Below are 17,916 nucleotides of genomic sequence, written 5' to 3' on the forward strand. Positions count from 1 at the left end.
CTTTATGAGCTGTCTTGGGGACCAGCAGCATTGCAACTGCAGCCTTGCAACTCCCTTCTTACTCCATCCCTCTTATTGCACCAGTGTTCAGAGGGATAAACATTTTCACTCTTTGAGAGAAAGGACTTTGTTTTCAAAATGAGCAATTTTAGAGGTTTTTCTCCCCTCTTTGTCATCTACAAAAATTTCAATTTTAAAAGAATTTTAAAAATGTTTTCTGTTTTGAAGGTCAGGGATTTAATACTGTTGCAAACTCTTTTCTGAAGCCTGAATACTAACATACTTCAAGCCCACAATGATTAAGGGAAGCTATAAAGAAAGGAGGGGGCCTTTAAGAAAGAAGGGGACAGACTCTATAGCAGGGTCTGTGATGATAGGACAAGGGGAAATGGGTTCAAGCAAAAGAGGGGAGATTTAGGCTGGATATAAGCAAGAAGTTTTTTACAATAAGGGTGGTGAAGCACTGGTACAGGTTGCCCAGAGAGATGGTGGATGCCCTGTCCCTGGAGACACTCAAGGTCAGGCTGGATGGGACTCTGAGCACCTGATGGAGCTGTAGGTATCCCTGCTCACTGCAGGGGAGTTGGACCAGATGGTCTTTAATGGTCCCTTCCAACTCAATTCCATGATTTTAGGATTCTATGATTCTACTATCCAGTGGTTTAGTTTTCCCTCCAAGGGAAAACTAAGTGTATACACATCAGTGGTGATCACCTTTGTGCTAATTTAAAAGCAATAACCCTTAGCCTGAGAGCACTGTTCTCAATAACCAGAGCCAATATCCCGCTGATTCAGTAGAAGTGCTGGGTCACAGCTTTCACATTGAGAAACAAGTGCAATACAGATATCTGTTGAAATCTTATCTAAACTTATGCCACCCAAATATTTTAATAGCTTTATGTATATTTTCTGGCTTCAGCAGTTACAATGGCACTTAGAAAACACAAAACCAATTAATTTCTCCTTGCTAAGTGTCTTTCCGCATTGTGGGAAACAACCAATGTTTTGTAAAATGCTAACACTGGGCTGCCAACCTCCTTGTGCCCTCCCTTTTGCAGCTAATAAAAAAAGCAGAAAAACAGTTGTTTTGGAGGTGGGGTGTGAAAGGAAGAGAAACATGTGCACGTGGTCCTCGCATACAAAACATTCCGCGCTTTGGAAATTGTCATTTAGAAAGGTTCTGCACCAGATGGAAAGAACTGAGAGAACAAGATTGATCAGAAGTTCAGAATTCATGAACTGCAAGAAAAAGCTTAAGGGGTTTGTCATTGCTTAGACTAGAAAAGGGGATGTGGAGAGATAGTGTCCAAATTCTTAAAAGGTAGCTCTAAGAAAGAAAGAATGAATCTTTTTGTATCCCCTGGGATTAGGACAAGTTGTAATAGGCTTAGAAGAAGAGAAGGTGATTTCAGCCAGGCATCAGAAAAAAGTTTCTAATTGCAGGGACAATGCAGAGTCAGGCTCAGGAGGGAGCCTGCAAATCCCCACCACTACAAATTCTGAAGTCATCCAGATGCCCTTCAGGAAAGACACAGATAAAGCTGCTTGACAATGTGGTTAAGTGATCCTCTGTAGCCCTTTCTAAATCTGCTTCTTATCATTACAGTGTTGGTGTCAGGAAAAGCTTAGATCCACTTCAAAACCACCGCTTTTTTTCTTAAAATACCGTGATATTGGCCGTAGCAGGTGGGAGCTGCAGCATGGCAATGGTGGTGGCATTGTCCACGTATCTCCTGTTGCTGCTGGGAGCCCAGAAATTAAACCCTCCTGCAGTGCAGCAAAAGCCAGACCCTGTTTTGGAGTTCTGACAGTCCTCATTGTGCATATCAGCTAGAAGATCCAGGAATTTCTATCCTCATATAATGGACCATTTAATCTGTAAACCACCAGCAATGTGGTTAGAGACTGAGACAGGCAGGAGAGCCAAATCCTCGCTTGATGTAGTGCAGTGAAGTTTAAGCTCCCACCTTGGCTTACAGAAGCTGAAGATATGTCCATCAGATTATATTGAGTAATTCAACACTTTGTATGGGAAATATATAGCTATTTCCTTTCAGAGTCCCTGTCTGCAGGACAGTGTCTAGCCCATTTTTAATTTATCTGAGTCAGTTTTGAAAGCATCCCACTCTTGCAGAGAAAAAAACAGTGTGTGTCATGAAAGGACAACTAAAAATTTTGCCCGTCATTTTTTAATGTCTCTCATTCACAGCTCAACAGTCCTACAGGCTGTTAAGAAAAGAGAGTTCCCTGTGGTGAATGGAAAACTGTAAATCCAAGGAGGGACCAGAAGTGCAATACTATCCATCAGTGTGTTAAAAACACAAACTGACAAAAAATATGGCCCTCTGGGTTCTTAAACACACTCGAAGTAAAATCTGTCTAGGCTGTGAAACAGGAAAACCAATGCTTGCAATGAATCCAGAGCAAGGATGATAAAGTGATAACTTTTATGGATGGCTGATATGGTACACTTGAATGGTCCTCTGTTTGTGGGAGATCCCTTCATGTCTCCTATACAGCCAGCGTCAACAGTCTGCCTTCTGTTTCCAATAAATCCAGTCCCATCAACCATAAAACAAAGGTGCTCTATTCTTGATGCAACCCCAGTCTTTTCCCATTCTAGTTACCATAAAGGTTCCTGTTATGGATGTATAATCCTCACTGGGCACATATATGCCAACTTACTCACATTATGCAATTTATTACTCTGTGCCTCAACCCACCAAAATAGGAATCTGGCTGTTTGCATGGCCAGTGCTTTGTGAAGCTCCAGGGAGTCCATCAGCAACACCTAGCTACAACAACAATGAAGAATGGGTTATTTATGAACTGTGTGTACACAGTTATGCTTCTCATCTAGAACTTTGGGACAAGCATCTTCTAACACACTCTCATCAAATTTTAAGTGATAGGATGGCTTTCTCAAGAATGTGTTGATAAATAGGAACCAGTCCCACTGCTGAGCAGTAAATGCTGTGGACTGTGGCTTTTCAAGGTGTCATGTAGTGTGATGGGTACACAGCAAGGTCTATGAAAGTTCAAGATTGTACTTGATCAGATGCATGTCCTGAATATTTTGTAGGTAGTCAGCCTCCCACTTACTGCATCTGCATGCTGTGCTCAGGACTGCCATGCAGATTTAGCTCTGGGTATTTGTATTGCTGCCCACCTAGCTGAGAGTGAAAGTTAAACAGCTCTGGGTGCAAGTGCTCAGATTTAGATCAGAAATGTTGCCTAAGAAGGGAAAAGATTAGGCCTTATCTTAAACAACATGCTGTCCTTTCATGTCTAATATTTTGTTCCGTGTGAGGTCTCTCCAGATGAATATCCAGCCAGTGGCTTTTAACTCTGCCTCACAATTTCCAGTTGAAGGGCTGTGCTCTGGCAGTGACCACAGGAAAATCTTCAGTACAGAAAAGCCCAAAATAAGCAATCTTATGAGTCTATTAATGCAAACAAAGGAAACAAACCATAAAAATCAGAAGTAAGATACAGAAAAAACATGAAAAAGGTGAATGGCAGGAAATCCCATTGTCACTTGCTGATGGGTTCTGTTGACATGAGGCTGTAAGCACACTGAGGTGCTCCTACCAATCGTTATTTGCTCACAAGAATCACACCAGTTTAACTACACCAATTATAAAATCAAGCTTAATTAAATCAGAGCAGCATTTGCATGCAGGAGACATGCAGCCCTTCAAAGGCAAGCTTTTCTTTGATGCACTGGACTCAATTTCACACGGCATATGTAATAAGGCTGAAATGGATATTCAAAATTGCACAAGGCCTGGCTGTGATGATCTTTCCTTCCTGGTGTCCGGGTAGCAGTTGTAGAAGGGCTTGGCCCCTGGCTCTGAAATAGAAATCTGAAACATGGAGATCTCTGCTAACATGTGAAGGGACAGAATAGGGTATTTTCTTTTAATGCTAATGTATGTGCATAAAATAAACTGCCATGGCCTGAATTTCTGGACATCTGTGAATTCCACTTAGCAATTACTTACATAGCACTTAATTTTATTAGCAAGCTACCATCAAAAAGAGAAGGACAGGCTTTCTCTTGTCAGGGCCCTCAGGGACCACAGAGGACAGAGGATGCTCTTTGCAAATCACAACCTTTTTGGCATGGAGTAGCAGCAAATAATGTGAAGATGAGGAATGACAAATTCCCTCTGTCCCTAAAGCTGCGTTACTGAATTCCAGAAAAGAAGGGCAATGCCATCTAGCCATCATTCGCAAGGAATGCTCAAATTTACAGTGGGACTGCTCCCAGGTGATGATGATGTGGAGCTGTTCAGCCACCCATCCTGTTCTCCTCCAAACTTCCCTTTTCCCCTCTGCTGCCCCTCTGCTCCCTGTGAGGAGCTGCAGCTGCCATCAGGCCTCCTCTCAGCCTGCTCTGCTCTGGGCTGAGCACACCCAGGGACATCAGCTGCTCCTCATACGTCCTGTCCTCATTGTCCTTCAGACCCTTCCCCATCTTTGTAGCCTTCCTTTGGACTCGCCCTAATAGCTTTATGCCCTTCTTATACTATGGGCCCAAACCTGCACCCAGTGCTGGAAGTGAGGCTGCACAGCACAGAGCAGAGGGGACAGCCCCTCCCCCCACCTGCTGGTGGTGCTGGGCCTGGGGCACCCCAGGGCATGGTTGGTCCTTTGGGCCCCAGGGAACACTGCTGATTTATATTCAGCTTGCCAACAACCAGAACCCCTGCATTACAGCTGTACGTCTTTATATGCATTCATGATGCACAAAGAAGCTTCTCCCATCTCCCTTAACCAAATGGCAGATTCTCATCCATTTATCTTAGTGAGCAGGTGACAGAGTCAGTGTTCAACAAATGTTGTAAGAAATGCGCTTATGGGATCTGATAAAAGAACACCTCAAAGCATGTGTGAGTGTTTAGGAAAGCTTGTGCAACATTTCCTTTGCAAAATAAATACATACTCACTGCCTAATTTTCAAATCGTCACCAAGAATATCACCACTCGCAAATGTTTCTGGGGAACAGGGTGCCAAACCGCTAAATATATTCTCAGCTCTGAATAGTCGTGGTGTACAGCTTCCTCCCTTCCCCAGCAAACCTTCTCTCAGCCCTCTTGCAGAGGATCTGCAAGATCTGGGATCTGCCCCACACAGAAACGTTGGGCTAGATGTACAGAATTACAGAATGACCTAGGTTGGAAGGGATCCCAAGGATCACAAATCTCCAACCCCCCTGCCACATGCAGGGCCACCAACCTCCTTATTTAATGCTAGACCAGGCTGCCCAGGGCCCCATCCAATCTGGCCTTGAACAGCTCCAGGGATGGGGCATCCACAACCTCTCTGGGCAGCCTGTTCCAGCACCTCACCACTCTCTCTATAAAAAACTTCCCCCTGACATCCAACCTAAATCTCCCCTCCCTCAATTTAAAACCATTTCCCCTTGTCCTGCAGTTATCTACCCTTTCAAAGAGTTGATTCCCCTCCTGTGTATAGGCTCCCTTTAGGCACTGAAAGGCTGCAATGAGGTCACCCTGCAGCCTTCTTTTCTCCAGGCTCAACAAGCCCAGCTCCCTCAGCCTGTCTTTGTAGGAGAGGTGCTCCAGTCCCCTGATCATCTTTGTAATGCTGACAAGGTTTGGACAGAGCAGCTGAAAGACCACACAGATCCAACAATGGGAAATGGTGTGAGTTCCAGTGTGTAAGTACATGTAGCCAAGAAGGCCCAGGGCAATCCTGGCTTGTATCAGCAATAACATAGCCAGCAGGAGAGCAGGAGCAGGGAGGTAATCATCCCCTGTACTCAGCTCTGGTGAGGCAGCACCTTGAGTACTGTGTTCAGTTTTGGGCCCCTCACTACAAGAAAGACACATGAGGCCCTGGAGCTTGTCCAGAGAAGGGCAACAGAGCTGTGAGGGGTCTGGAGCACAAGGCTTATGGGGAGAAACTGAGGAAACTGGGATTGTTCAGTCTGGAGAAGAGGAGGCTCAAGGAAGACCTTCTCGCTCTCTGCAACTGCCTGAAAGGAGGATGTGGTGAGGTCAGGATCAGTCTTTTCTCCCCAGTAACAGTGACAGGAAAGGGAACAGCCTTAAGTTGTGCCAGAAGAAAGATTTACTCTCCGAGTCGTCAGGCATTGGCACAGGTTGCCCAGGGAGGTGGTAGAGTCAGTGCTCCTGGAGGAGGTGTTCAAGAAATGTATAGATGTGGCACTGAGGGACATAGTTTAGTGGGAATGTGGTTGACAGTTGGACTAGATGCTCTTAAAGGCCTTTTCCAACCTTAATGATTATTTTATTCTATTCAGTGATTTTCTTTCTTGTCCTGGAGGACAGCAGAGGCAGTCTGAGCTCAGACACTGGCATGGTGTTATCCAAGAGCTATCACCAACTGGGGAAATGCTCATAAATGTGTATTTGATTTTGGTCAGGCAACAGTGAACTGCTGGGCCCAGGAAAGCCCAATGCCTCTGTGTGAGGAGGCAGCAGCACTCAGGCTGCATCCTATGCATTAATATTTCATCTCCCCTTTGCTTGCACCCACACAATCCCCAACTTGCTGGAAGCACCATGCACACAGAGGGCACGAGCCCACATCAGTCTCAGCAATGGGATCACCCAAGCACTGTCCCATGGAGCTGATGGGCTTAAACAGCTCAGCGAAGTGGCTGCATGATGCAGAAACATTGCCATTCTCTGCTGCTTCAGGTGTACATGGCAGGAGTGGCTGTTACCACGTGCACTGCTGAAGCCAGAACCAGGAGAGTAACCCTATAGAACCAGACTGAATCCCAGCACTGGAGGAAGGTGGACATATGGAAAGCCGCGCATGAGATGGCAAGGTGTCTCTTTTACTGCCTGCTTTTTTGGTGCTCAGCACACGAAAAAATACATGCTCAGCCTACAGCTGCTGCAAAGGATGGAGAGAAAAACATCGCTCTACATGGAGAAGGGCAAGGGGAGAGAGCTTCTATCCAGTTTCCAGTCCAGGTTGACCCACAGCTCACTCACACACGCGTGCCCACCCAGTGGCTCTCGCTTTGATGACTCCTAAGTCCCTGCTGCATGACGGCACGCCGCTTACACCCCCAGGACAGGGCACCAGCAAGGACTCCAAACCACGGAAGTCCTCGGGGGGGACCCTGCCTTGCACTCACCTCGAACAGGAGGTGGGCGGGTGATGGACCAATGCCGCACCCCCTAATTCTGGGACGATGCCGTTCCTCAATCATCCCTAGGACAATGCACCATGCCCCCACAGCCCCGGGACCACGCAACGTCCCCTGCTTCGGGGCAGCGCAACCCACCCTCTCCGCACCACCCAGCAGGACACGCGCACGCGCAAGACCGCGAGAGCGCGCCGCCGACTCCGTGCGATGGCGCATGCGCGTCGCCCCCTCCCCGCCCTATCCCCCCGCACCGCAGAGCAGGGCTCGAACCGGTTGGGGGCGCGGCTCCTGTGGGGGCGTGTCCCGCGTAGGGGGCGTGTCCCGGAGGGGCGTGTGCCATCGCGGCGCGCCCTGTCCATGGTGCGGGCGGCGGCGGCGGCAGCGCCTGCTGGGGTATCGCCGCGGCGGGAGATCGGCGGCGCGGGGCCGCATGGACGTGATGTCCCCGCAACAGGAGCACCTCGGGCCTGGCCGCTCATCCTCGGTGAGCGGCGAGAGTAGAGTGTTCGCCGCCGCCGACAGCAAGAAGGTAAGGCTGCTCCTCGGGAGATCGTGCGGGAAGGTGTCATCCCCCGCCGCGGTCTTCCTCACCGGGCGCTCCCCGGGTCCGCGGCGGTGCGGGGGGAGCCGTCGGGAGAGCTGGGGCCGGGAGCGTCCGCGGGAGGGCTCGGTGCAGGCGTGTCCGGGCGGTCGGGGTCTGCGGTAGAGCCTTGCCGGGTGGCTGAGACCGGGGACACCCGACGCGTCGCGTAGAGGTACGGGGGAGCTGGGAGGGTCGGGCCGGGGTCACCCGGAGAGCTGTGGAATGCGGGATGCCGGAGCTCCGCGTCTGTGCGCTATTGGTGTCCTGGGAGCAGCGGTGATTTGGCTGTGCAGGTGTCCTGGGGAGAGGCGGGGGGGCTCTGCGGGGTGCCCAGGGACTCTATGGGGTGGGTGTTTGGGATTTGCCAAGCGAGTAGGGGAAGGTTTGCTCCCAGCGAGAGGTGCTGGGGGCTCCCACATGTGCTTTGGAGGAGAGAAATGGGAAGGCAACTTCCTGAAGAGGTGCGCTCTGCCTTCTCTGTCGTGACTGATGGAGGAGAGGCTTACAACCGCCTGTAAAAGCTGTTCGGTGTGCCAGTTGCATCTGACACGATCAAGTGCAGAATGCTCACTCTGTGTGCAGCTAAGTGCTCATTTCTGCCTTACACTGTGCTGTACTGAGTGAGCTGCTATGACCACATTCTTCCCACTGTGTAGCAGGGGAACTCTTTTCTTCTTGGCTTAACAAATACCATAGTGGTTTTGTATGAAGTGGGGCTGGGTGCCTTCCTACCATACTCATTCTGCCATTTACATCTGTGCTCTGTCTGCCTTTAGAGGAGTATGGTGTCACTGGCTGCCGAACACACTGGGAGGATTAGGACACAGCCAGGTTATGGTGTCCTTTATTAAAGCTGTCCACCTGACACGCAGTAGCTTAAGCCCAGCCCAATGGCGGGGGCTCTGTGGCTGAGGGGAGCCCAGTTCCACTCCTCCTCCAGAGCATCTCTTTGAGCTGGAGCATTTGTCCCTGGGATGTGTCCCTGTGTGTCTCATCCCACCAAGGCATGCACCTGACTGCAGACCCAGGGACATCTCAGGGCACAAGTAGAGTACAAAATGGCTTCTTGGGGAGTGCTTAGCCTGACTTCTGCCTACACCTTGATTTGATAAGTTTCTGAAGAAGGAGTGCAATACACCTACATGAAGGGGTGGAGTGTCTTCTGCTGGACAAATGGATGGAATGAATGCTTGCCCTCCCCAGTACTACTGTGTAACCTGAAGCAGCTAAATGTGTGGCTTTGATTATTCTCCTACTGCTTCTTTGATTTTTTTCTGAAGACACCTTGCTGCCCTGATGCCAGGCACCACCTGAAATGAGAAGGAATGTTCAAGTGCTGTGAAGATGAACACTGCTTCCCTACAAATTCTTTATGATTCAGCTTTCTGAAGACAAGAACTGAAGGCAGCACTTGTTCCTGCTCCCACTGAAGGAACGCAGACCTTGTTTTTGCCAGTGCTGACAAAGGAGTAGGGATGTTACTTTTTACAGATCTTGGCAGCTCTCTTGGAATTCCTCAGCATGCAGGCACAGACAATGGGGGGTACATAGGGAGTCCTCCTGAGCCACAAACATCAGTCCAGCCTCTGTCCTCCTCCACAGTTCCAGTGCTCCCTGGAGTTTCCTTACAGGCTGCCTCTCCATTTGGCTGGGGAAGAAGGTCCCTGCCTTCATGCCTGTTCAACACTGGGCTAGTCCTAAATCTGCTTGAAGCAGGATCTCAATGGCAGTTCAAATTATTTTTTGCTCTTATTGTGCTATGGACTCTCTGAGTACCTCTGTTTTGAGCTCCACAGAGTGCTAAGGCACAGCACTTTTTGACAAAGCAAGAAGGCTTTGTTATTACAGGACATACTGCACTGCTTGTAGCATTTATATGCAGTTGTGTGGAAGAGCGTGCTGACAAGAGATCAGCTTTGATACTGGTGGTGACACAGCATGGCAACTTTAAAGATATTGTTGCAAATACGTATTTAACATTCACACTGCCTGTGAGTCTCTGTGCTCTTTACTGAGATCCTGGCCAACAATATGGGGGGCAGCAGTCAGAATCACACCACATAGTGCCAGAAATCTCATCTATCCAGGAACACTTCTGTGACAGAAATGCCCCCAAACATGGAATGATGAGCCACCAATGAACATTTTTATTTTATTATTTCAATTATACCTTTCCCAAGTCAAATGTATTTTGCTGAGATTTCCTGTGTTGTTCTGTGATAGTTTGAATTCCTATTTTATCTTCCACTTGGCTGTTGCAACAAAGCTGATGGATCACATCATAGGACCAGGAGACAGAAGTTGTCTAGGATTCACTCCGTGTGCTTTGTGGGACCATTGAAGTTACTGTCTTGCAAACACTTCCTCTCCTTTTCTTTATATGTAAAGCAATCTGAAATGCTAGCACACCTCACAAATACTGGGAGCTTCTCCCTATTAAATGCTTATAAGACATTCAAGATACCCTTCTGGAAAGGGGTGACACTGAAGCGTAGTGTTTTAATTGATCCTTTTGGAAAATTCTAGGTCAGGTTCCCTCTTCACTGGACTTAACTGGAGTCACTGGACAGTGGTTGATTGACCTGAAAAGAAGTTTTTGTACTGACTGTTTAGTAACCAGTACCAGTAAATTGATGCAACTCTGACATGGGCTGAAGTAAGATGAGCAAAAGTGATTTCACTGATGGAGCTTATTTGTACAAATTTATCAAAACAAACGATTCAGCACGTCTTCTGTGCCAGTATATCTGTGTCAGCAGTAACAGCTGTGGTCATTTAATTGTATTTATAAGTTTCTGGTGTTTCACTTCTCCCTTCTTCGAAGAGTTAGATTCCAGCCAGAGCTGAATATTTTACACAAGACAATCTTTGGTAACATAAGCAATCACTCTTAAGATTTTTTGCTGCCTCCTTGAAAATTTCAAGTGACTGCTTATAATTTTTGTGAGGCTCAGCAATTTGTTATGTTTATTCATACAATGTGTACAAAAAACTTAACTGTTTTGTAGAATAGTATTTGTGGAGGCTTAAAGCACAGTATTCTATCACCATTAAAATGTTTCTTTGTAATTCTGATCACACATACAGAAACAGCTTACTGTCGGGAAAAGGAGAGCTGTGTTCCCAACCGTGTACTAAATGGATAAAATTCAAGCAAATTGAATTGGAAGAGTAAAGGCAGTCACACATAACCTTCACCCTGTCCTCTGTCTTACTCTACAAATATGAATCGAGAATGTGTTTGTCACTGTACTTGATGATACCTTGGTCTTATGCCCTTGTGTATATATGGTTTTTGACATAAAGCTCCTTAAGGCTGAGATTTCTCCTTCCTGTGAGACTGTCCTTTACTGTGATTGTGGCTGATGATACGGGGGGCTGCGGTCAGAATCACACCACCAGAAATCTCAGCTTTTCAGGAACAGTGAAAGTGCTGGATGTTGGACAATTCCTGTCATCATGGAGACATACCCTATAGCATCTCTGATGAGAACTGGAAAAAGCCCATGTTAATGAAGTCCCACATTTGTCCCTCAGATGGAGCCACCTTGGTAGGCACTGCTGACTGGTGATGACTTACAGTGATGTGCCTTTTATTAGGCTTATGATTTAATTCAGAATGAGAGTTAGCTATCCCTCTTTTGCCTGTTCATGTGAGAAATTGACAACTGTGTATAAAACAATGTGATCTAGCTCTTCAGTTTCCCAGTCTTGTGGTTTTTTAAGTCCTGCATGATGGTGGTAGGAAGGAGAAGGACTCAACATGTCATATGGGACCTATGATATAGCAAATCATTGTCTGTTTATATTGTCTATTCAATAAGGCATTGGCACAGGCTGCCCAGGGAGGTGATGGAGTCACTGTCCCTGGAGATGTTCAAGAAGTGCGTGGATCTGGCACTGAGGGACATGGTTAGTGGACATGGTGGGGATGGGTTGACTGGTGATCTTAGTAGTCTTTTCCAACCTTAATGATTCTGTGATTATATGATACTTGCTCTGGCATCAGTGAACTGCTCCAAAGAAAAGCCTGGAGTACTGAAACTATGGCAGAATCATGTCTGTGTGCTAACACTTTGTTGTGTGAGGCTTGGTAGGAAAACTTGGGCTCCATCGAAAGCACCACATCTGAAGTTGCTGCAGCAAGCACTGTGGATGCAGTGCAGCAGAGAGCAAGACACATGGGCTAAATATTCAACAATGACCTCCTCCACATTCTTAATAATCTTCCACGTGTGCAGCTTTGGATGTAAATGGATGAGATCTTGCCAACACATCTATATATCCATGCTTCCGAAGATTAGTATCTTGTGGGAGATGGTTGGTAGAACATCTTTTGCACACAGTTTCTTTCATCAGTTTTTATTTCCACTTTAATCTTGATCTTCTGCAGCTGCTGGTCCACCATTACCAGCTTTTTCTTCCCTTCTGTTGGTAGTTCTTTCCTCTTTTGCCCCTGCAATCATTTTATCCACAGTTATCCCTCCAGAAATAGCTTTCTTTTAGGAAAGTCCATGTAAGTACAAGTATTCTGCCAGCATAAACATAAGCACATAGTTTTGTCACCTGCTCTGCCGTTATGGAAAATGGGACCTGGCTGTCTCTCAGGCACACAGGCACACGCTCTGCCTCCTGAGCCAGCCATGCACACACAGCCATCTTCTCACCCTCTTTATAAGGGCTCAGGAATGTTACAGGTCACTGTAGGGCCATTTGTTGCCCTACCCAAGAATAAGAGATTCTTGTTATTTCTGGTATTTTTTGGGCAGCCGTGCACTGTAAGTCTAACAAGTGCTGGATTATGGCATGGAGGAATATAGGATTTATTGTTTCTTGTAAGAAGCCTGGTGATACAGGGGAAATAGTGATGCCCAATTGTCTTTGAAAATTAACAGCTGGGTGATGAGTGTTGTTCTGATGTTTCATGGTTAGTCAAGCAGTTAGCTGAACTGTTGTACAGATCTTTGTAAAAGGTTTGTGTTTGTGCTTTGCTTCATGTCTAGCTAAACCAGAAATGTGTGTCACAGATATGTTTTGTTACTCAGACAACAAGAACAGAGTTTGCATGGGTGAAATCCCTCATGGTTATTAACTTAGATAGTTTCATATAGCAGGCTTTGTTAAAATCAGATTTCCTTTCACTAGAAAAATAAAGTAGTGAGAGGGAGATCTTAGCCACTTGAGAGCAATCCTCAGCTCAAGGTCCTGGTCCATCTGAGAGCTGCCCCTGTCACCCAGTTAAGTGACCTGGGCACACATCCCAGCCTTGACCCACTTCTGGAACAAGCTTGTAAGTCAGGAGCCTGAAATCCTTTCATCTCTGGGGAGGGTTTTAGCAAGTGTCTGCACATTGCTGAAGAGGCATTTCTGCTGGGTTCACCTGCCAGCTAGGAACTGAGTGAATTTTTCAACTATTTCCTATACGAATCTTTTACAAAGACATCAGATAATATCATTTTCTCATCCTAAGCTCAAAGCATTCACTATGAAGGCAATTGTTCTGTATCTTATTAAGCTTAAAAATTCTTCTGTTCCCTGTCCTTTGCTCAGATAGCAAGGAGAGAATTGAGCTGATTAATTCAACCTTGCTGGTCTCTTTAGTTTTCTTGTGCATTCAGTGGACGAAGTCAGCACTTCTAGGTCAAGACTCATTTTATCTTTGCACAACTAAAACAGGACAGAAGAACTGTGCACTAAACATGTCCTTTTCTCTCAGTTGACTACAAAGGAATTTTTTTCAGGCATTCTTTATTTAATTTATGTTCTGCCATTCTCTTTCCAAGCTTGATATGGTTAAACAACGATATACACAAATCACAAGAGAGTGCTTTATCTTCAGTCTGATGGTTTTCTAAAGATCTCATGCAGATGTTGCCGCTTTCCTTTTTTTTTTTTTTTTTTTTTTGAGGAACGGGGATGAATTTCTTAACTTAGATATAATAATTTACATAAATTCTATATGGTATCAATACCCACTTCAACCACTAGCCAAATTAGCTGAATGTGGGCAGTCAGAAGCAGATTATTTATGCAGTCACAGACTTGTGTGCTACTTGTCAAGATTTTACTCTAACTCTGCTCTTGGTTAAGATTGTGATTCAAGAAGAGGCACAGCATATTTTTAGTGCTGTTTTGCAGGGTTACTATCCTCAGTATGGTGGGCTGATCTGCTCACAAACCACCTACCACCTTAGTTTACAAAATAGTGGTTAAGATTGCAGGTTTGATCATTATCTGGTGGAAAGTTCATTCTTTTGAAATCTATAGCCCTACATCTGTTTATACCAGATGAACAGCTAGCCAAACACTGAAGTGTTGTTGGAACCCCAATCCAACTACAGAAGCAACCCTTTTTGTTTCTGTTAAGAAAGAAATCAAGGCAGCCACCACCAGAAATGCAGAAAGTATGAAGTTAAACCTGAACTGGAGGGGAGGAGGTAGGGGATTGAGGCTTTTGAAAGCAAGGAAGGCAAAGATAACTCTAGTTTGTCCTGACCGATACAAGATGGTAATCTTTGCATCTGGCACACTGTAAACATTAATTATGGATACCAATTTTATGATACATTTCACATGGGTGTGACTCAGCCAACAAGTATGAGGATTTCTCCCTGTGTTGACCTTTCTAATATTTACACGAAAAAATGGGAGGTTGTGTTTTGGGACACATTGTGAAATGCTTCTCTCTGTCCCATGCTTGGATTCTTGGTCGTTGCATCTCCTTTTGCTCCCAAACATCTGCTTTCACTGCAGCTGTCCAGGATGTGTCTGCTCCTCTCTGCACTGCCGCGGTGACATCCTTGCACATGGGAAAGCAGGGAGACAGAGGAGAGCAGACATATGGGTCCATCCTAGCCAAAAATGAATTTGTCCTATTCCTCCTCAAAATAAATCGTGATGGTTTCTTATTTTCTCTTCTCAGACTCTGTACATGGGTCATTTTATTTTTATTTTGCCTTTCTGTCTATCGTTAATGTAACATTTTTATTTGCATGTGGCTGACCTGACTCCCTTCATTTTTGCTCTGAAAGCTTTCCTTTTCCAAATCTCATCGGTGATCTTTTTCATATCATAAAGCTCTATTTGTGTAAGCTCTATCTGTATTAAGAGGCTGCTTGGAGAGACTGTGGGATCTCCTCCTTGGAGATAACACAGCCCTGGGCTGTGGTGCCCTGCTTGGACAGGCCTGCCCTCAGCTAGCCTGGAAAGGCCGGACCTGAGGCCTCCTGGGATCCTCTCTTGAGTCACCTGGGCTCGAATCAAACATGTTGTAGTCCTTAGTCCTCAGATATTAAAGTCAGGGCACTATTCAGCACTGCTAGCCCAAGTGGGAAAAGAGCGGCCATAATTTAGAGACATTTGTGAAACAAGGACAGAGCCTTCATACATGTGGAAGCAGCCTAGGGTGTGAGGATATGGCCTCAAGTTGCACTGAGAAGGGTTAGACTGGTTGTCAGGAAGGATTTCTTCACAGAGAGGGTGACAGGGCATTGGAATGGGCTGTCCGGGGAAGTGGTGGAATCGCCGTCCCTGGAGGCATTTAGGAGATGTGCAGACATGGCACTTAGAGATGTGGTTTAGTGGTGAACCCGCAGTGTTAGGTGAGGTTGGCGTTGATGATCTTAGGGGTCTTTTCCAACCTAAATGTTCCTGTGATTTTAAAACACTGCATTTTTTCAGTGGCTTTCTTTTCAGACCGCAGCAGTCAAAGGGTTTAAGATCTCTCTGGAAACATCACCAAACCTCCACTGTGTTCACAGGAGCTGAAATGCTCCAGTTTAAACCACCCCCTGAAAGTCACCTACCCAAAAGGAGACTTTCAGTAAATTTGTAATTGGGAGTTGATGCTTTATATAAACTCCTACAAAAAATTGATAGTTGAATAAAATCTGTGGCTTGCTTTACACAGACTGTTAGACACAGATCTCTTTATACCTTCTCATTTGCAGTTATGCTTTTTCAAACGCTAACAACTTCTCGTATTTGCCAGTAGTGAGATCTACTGATTTCATTCACTAGAAAAATGTATAATCTATTCTTTTAGTAATCTTAAGTGATTATTCAGTTAATTTACAGTTGGACAGAAGACATCTAAATAGTCCCAGACCTAATTTATCTGTCTTAAGAAGGTTATGTCTTAATGAAAGCAACAGCAAAGTGAGATCATTTTTAAAGGTGAACTGAAATTACATGATTGAATTTATAGCAATTATTGTGTACTAGCTGCAACTGCATATCTAACAAAATCAGCATACATATATAAATAGGGAACCAAATAATGACAATAACAAATGCGCTGTAGTGAGTGAAAGAAATACACTTTTCAAAGGTAAAACACATTGTTCTGTAAAGCGTCTTCTCTCAGAGTGGAGCAAATCATGCACATGCCCAAATAAATGTGTGCCACATCCTGAGGATAAATTGGCAGAAGAATCAGTTGTTCCCGAACATGTCTGTTCCTGGAACTCAGTGATTATATTTAGGGCAAGGAAGAAAATCTTGCTGTGCAATTATCTGCGAGCAGTGACCGCCAGAGGTTCCTCTGATTGTGTGCTCTCAGTGGTGTGCAGGCTGATGTGAAGGACCACCACAGGACAAGTTCTGTCTAGGTCTCAGGAGGAGCTCAGCCCCTTCTGCTTGTTCACCAGTCTATTATGAAAAATATTTGAGCAAAATAAGGCAACAGCTGTGCTTTGATGGAGGGCCTGTGAGGGCAGAGGTCACACGCCTTGGCAGCAGCAGGCTGCACCATCACTTCCTACAGCAGCACCAGTGCTCAGGCCAGCACACCTTAGTTCTATTTCTGGCTGCAGGAGGGAGGCAATGCGATGATGAATATGTTTCTATGCAGCAAAATGTGTATTTCTATCTCCAGCACATGCTTTTGAAAATTTCTGCCTCTAGGGAAAGCAGCTTTGTCTATTTGCTCAGTATTTTTATTGTGGTATTCAACTTCACTCAGTGGGAATCCATGCTCCCTTGATAGCTACTGACATTTCCATCTCTTACCTATGCTTTGTTGTTTTTTTTTCTTGCTGCTTTCCCCGTGTTTCCTTTTGCCCATTCCCTCCTGGTTTTCCCATGCCTTCTGAGAACTGCCTTGCCCTCCCAGGCGTGATCAGGAATGAAAAAAAATGTCCTTAATGACTACTGAGAGAGAGAAGAAATGTTCCAGTTAGATTAATAGGGAAGGAATTTGCTCATATCTCTTTAGGGTTCTAATGATTTTGGGAAAAAAATGTAGCCCAATATTGTGTGTAAACTTAGGTGGGTAGAATCCAAACATTAATTTATAGTAAATTGCAGGACTTGTACAGAAATGTAATTTCAAATACTCAATACTTGATACTCTTAAAGTGCAATAGATTCTTAAGGGTCAACAAGTGATTGAGGAAAAGCTCTAGATGTTTATTTTACGTATGCAATATTTTGGGTATCTTTGTATGGGCACTAATTGTCAGCCTTTTTTTATCACTGGCTTTCAGGCCATGCTCCTATTTTTGTCAGTATATTACATTTTGCAACAATTTTCCACTCCCAGGGTTTCTGATGGTGATAACTCACCCTTTTTCCTGTGGTCTGAAATTGGAGTCTGGCTGCTACAAGTTTGTATGCATGCAGCAATGGTTCCAAATCTCACCTACAATTTCTTTTTGTTTCTCTTTACAAGCAAAAAATGAAGAGTTTGGCCCAGAGACGCCAGTCTGCACCATCCTTGATCTTCGTCAAAGCACTTAACAGATCTAGGTCTGTCTCAAGGTGAGTTTTGCTGGCTGTGCATGCTGTACCAGGTATAACTCAGGCATGGTAATTGTGGGACTGCACAGTTTACTTTGAGCTGTGATGGACTCCTATGAGGCACTCTCTTAAGAGGTCTGGAAGCTCATGCTGGTTTAGGAGAATGCTGTGGGCCAGGATCTAGTCCCTGCCTTGTCTTATCCTTTTCCCGTAGCAGCTTGTGAGAAGGAGCAAGTGAGTGTGTGCAAATGTGATGTGTTCAGCACTTCATGTCTGTGTCTTCAGCCACGATCGGCCATGTGTCCTCCCTTCCCACTCCAATGTAAGCTGCCATAAAAACGGGAGCTTCTATGGAGCTGTTCCATTGTCCAGCTCTCTCTCCTGACCTGCCATTTGAACTGTTCTGCATACATAACTTTTATCTTCCTGCACTACAGTTCA

General features: G+C 45.5%; 1 protein-coding gene across 2 annotated transcripts in view; it reads left to right on the forward strand.

Annotated features, from left to right (window-relative positions):
* The first annotated feature begins 7,440 nt into the window (after positions 1–7,440).
* Positions 7,441–17,916, forward strand: part of ARHGAP20 (Rho GTPase activating protein 20) — a 60,919-nt gene continuing 50,443 nt past the window's right edge. The window contains exons 1-2 of one of the 2 annotated variants that reach the window (XM_090133873.1): positions 7,441–7,683; positions 17,408–17,496. In XM_090133873.1, the coding sequence (XP_089989999.1) occupies positions 7,585–7,683; positions 17,408–17,496 (188 nt within the window). In that variant the 5' untranslated portion in view covers positions 7,441–7,584. The remainder of the gene's footprint in view (positions 7,684–17,407; positions 17,497–17,916) is intronic. The other variant, XM_031610554.2, reaches the window with a different exon arrangement.

This window comes from Phasianus colchicus, chromosome 1 (genome assembly GCF_987193195.1).
Source record: "Phasianus colchicus chromosome 1, bPhaCol1.hap1.1, whole genome shotgun sequence".
In the NCBI taxonomy this organism is placed as follows: domain Eukaryota; kingdom Metazoa; phylum Chordata; class Aves; order Galliformes; family Phasianidae; genus Phasianus; species Phasianus colchicus.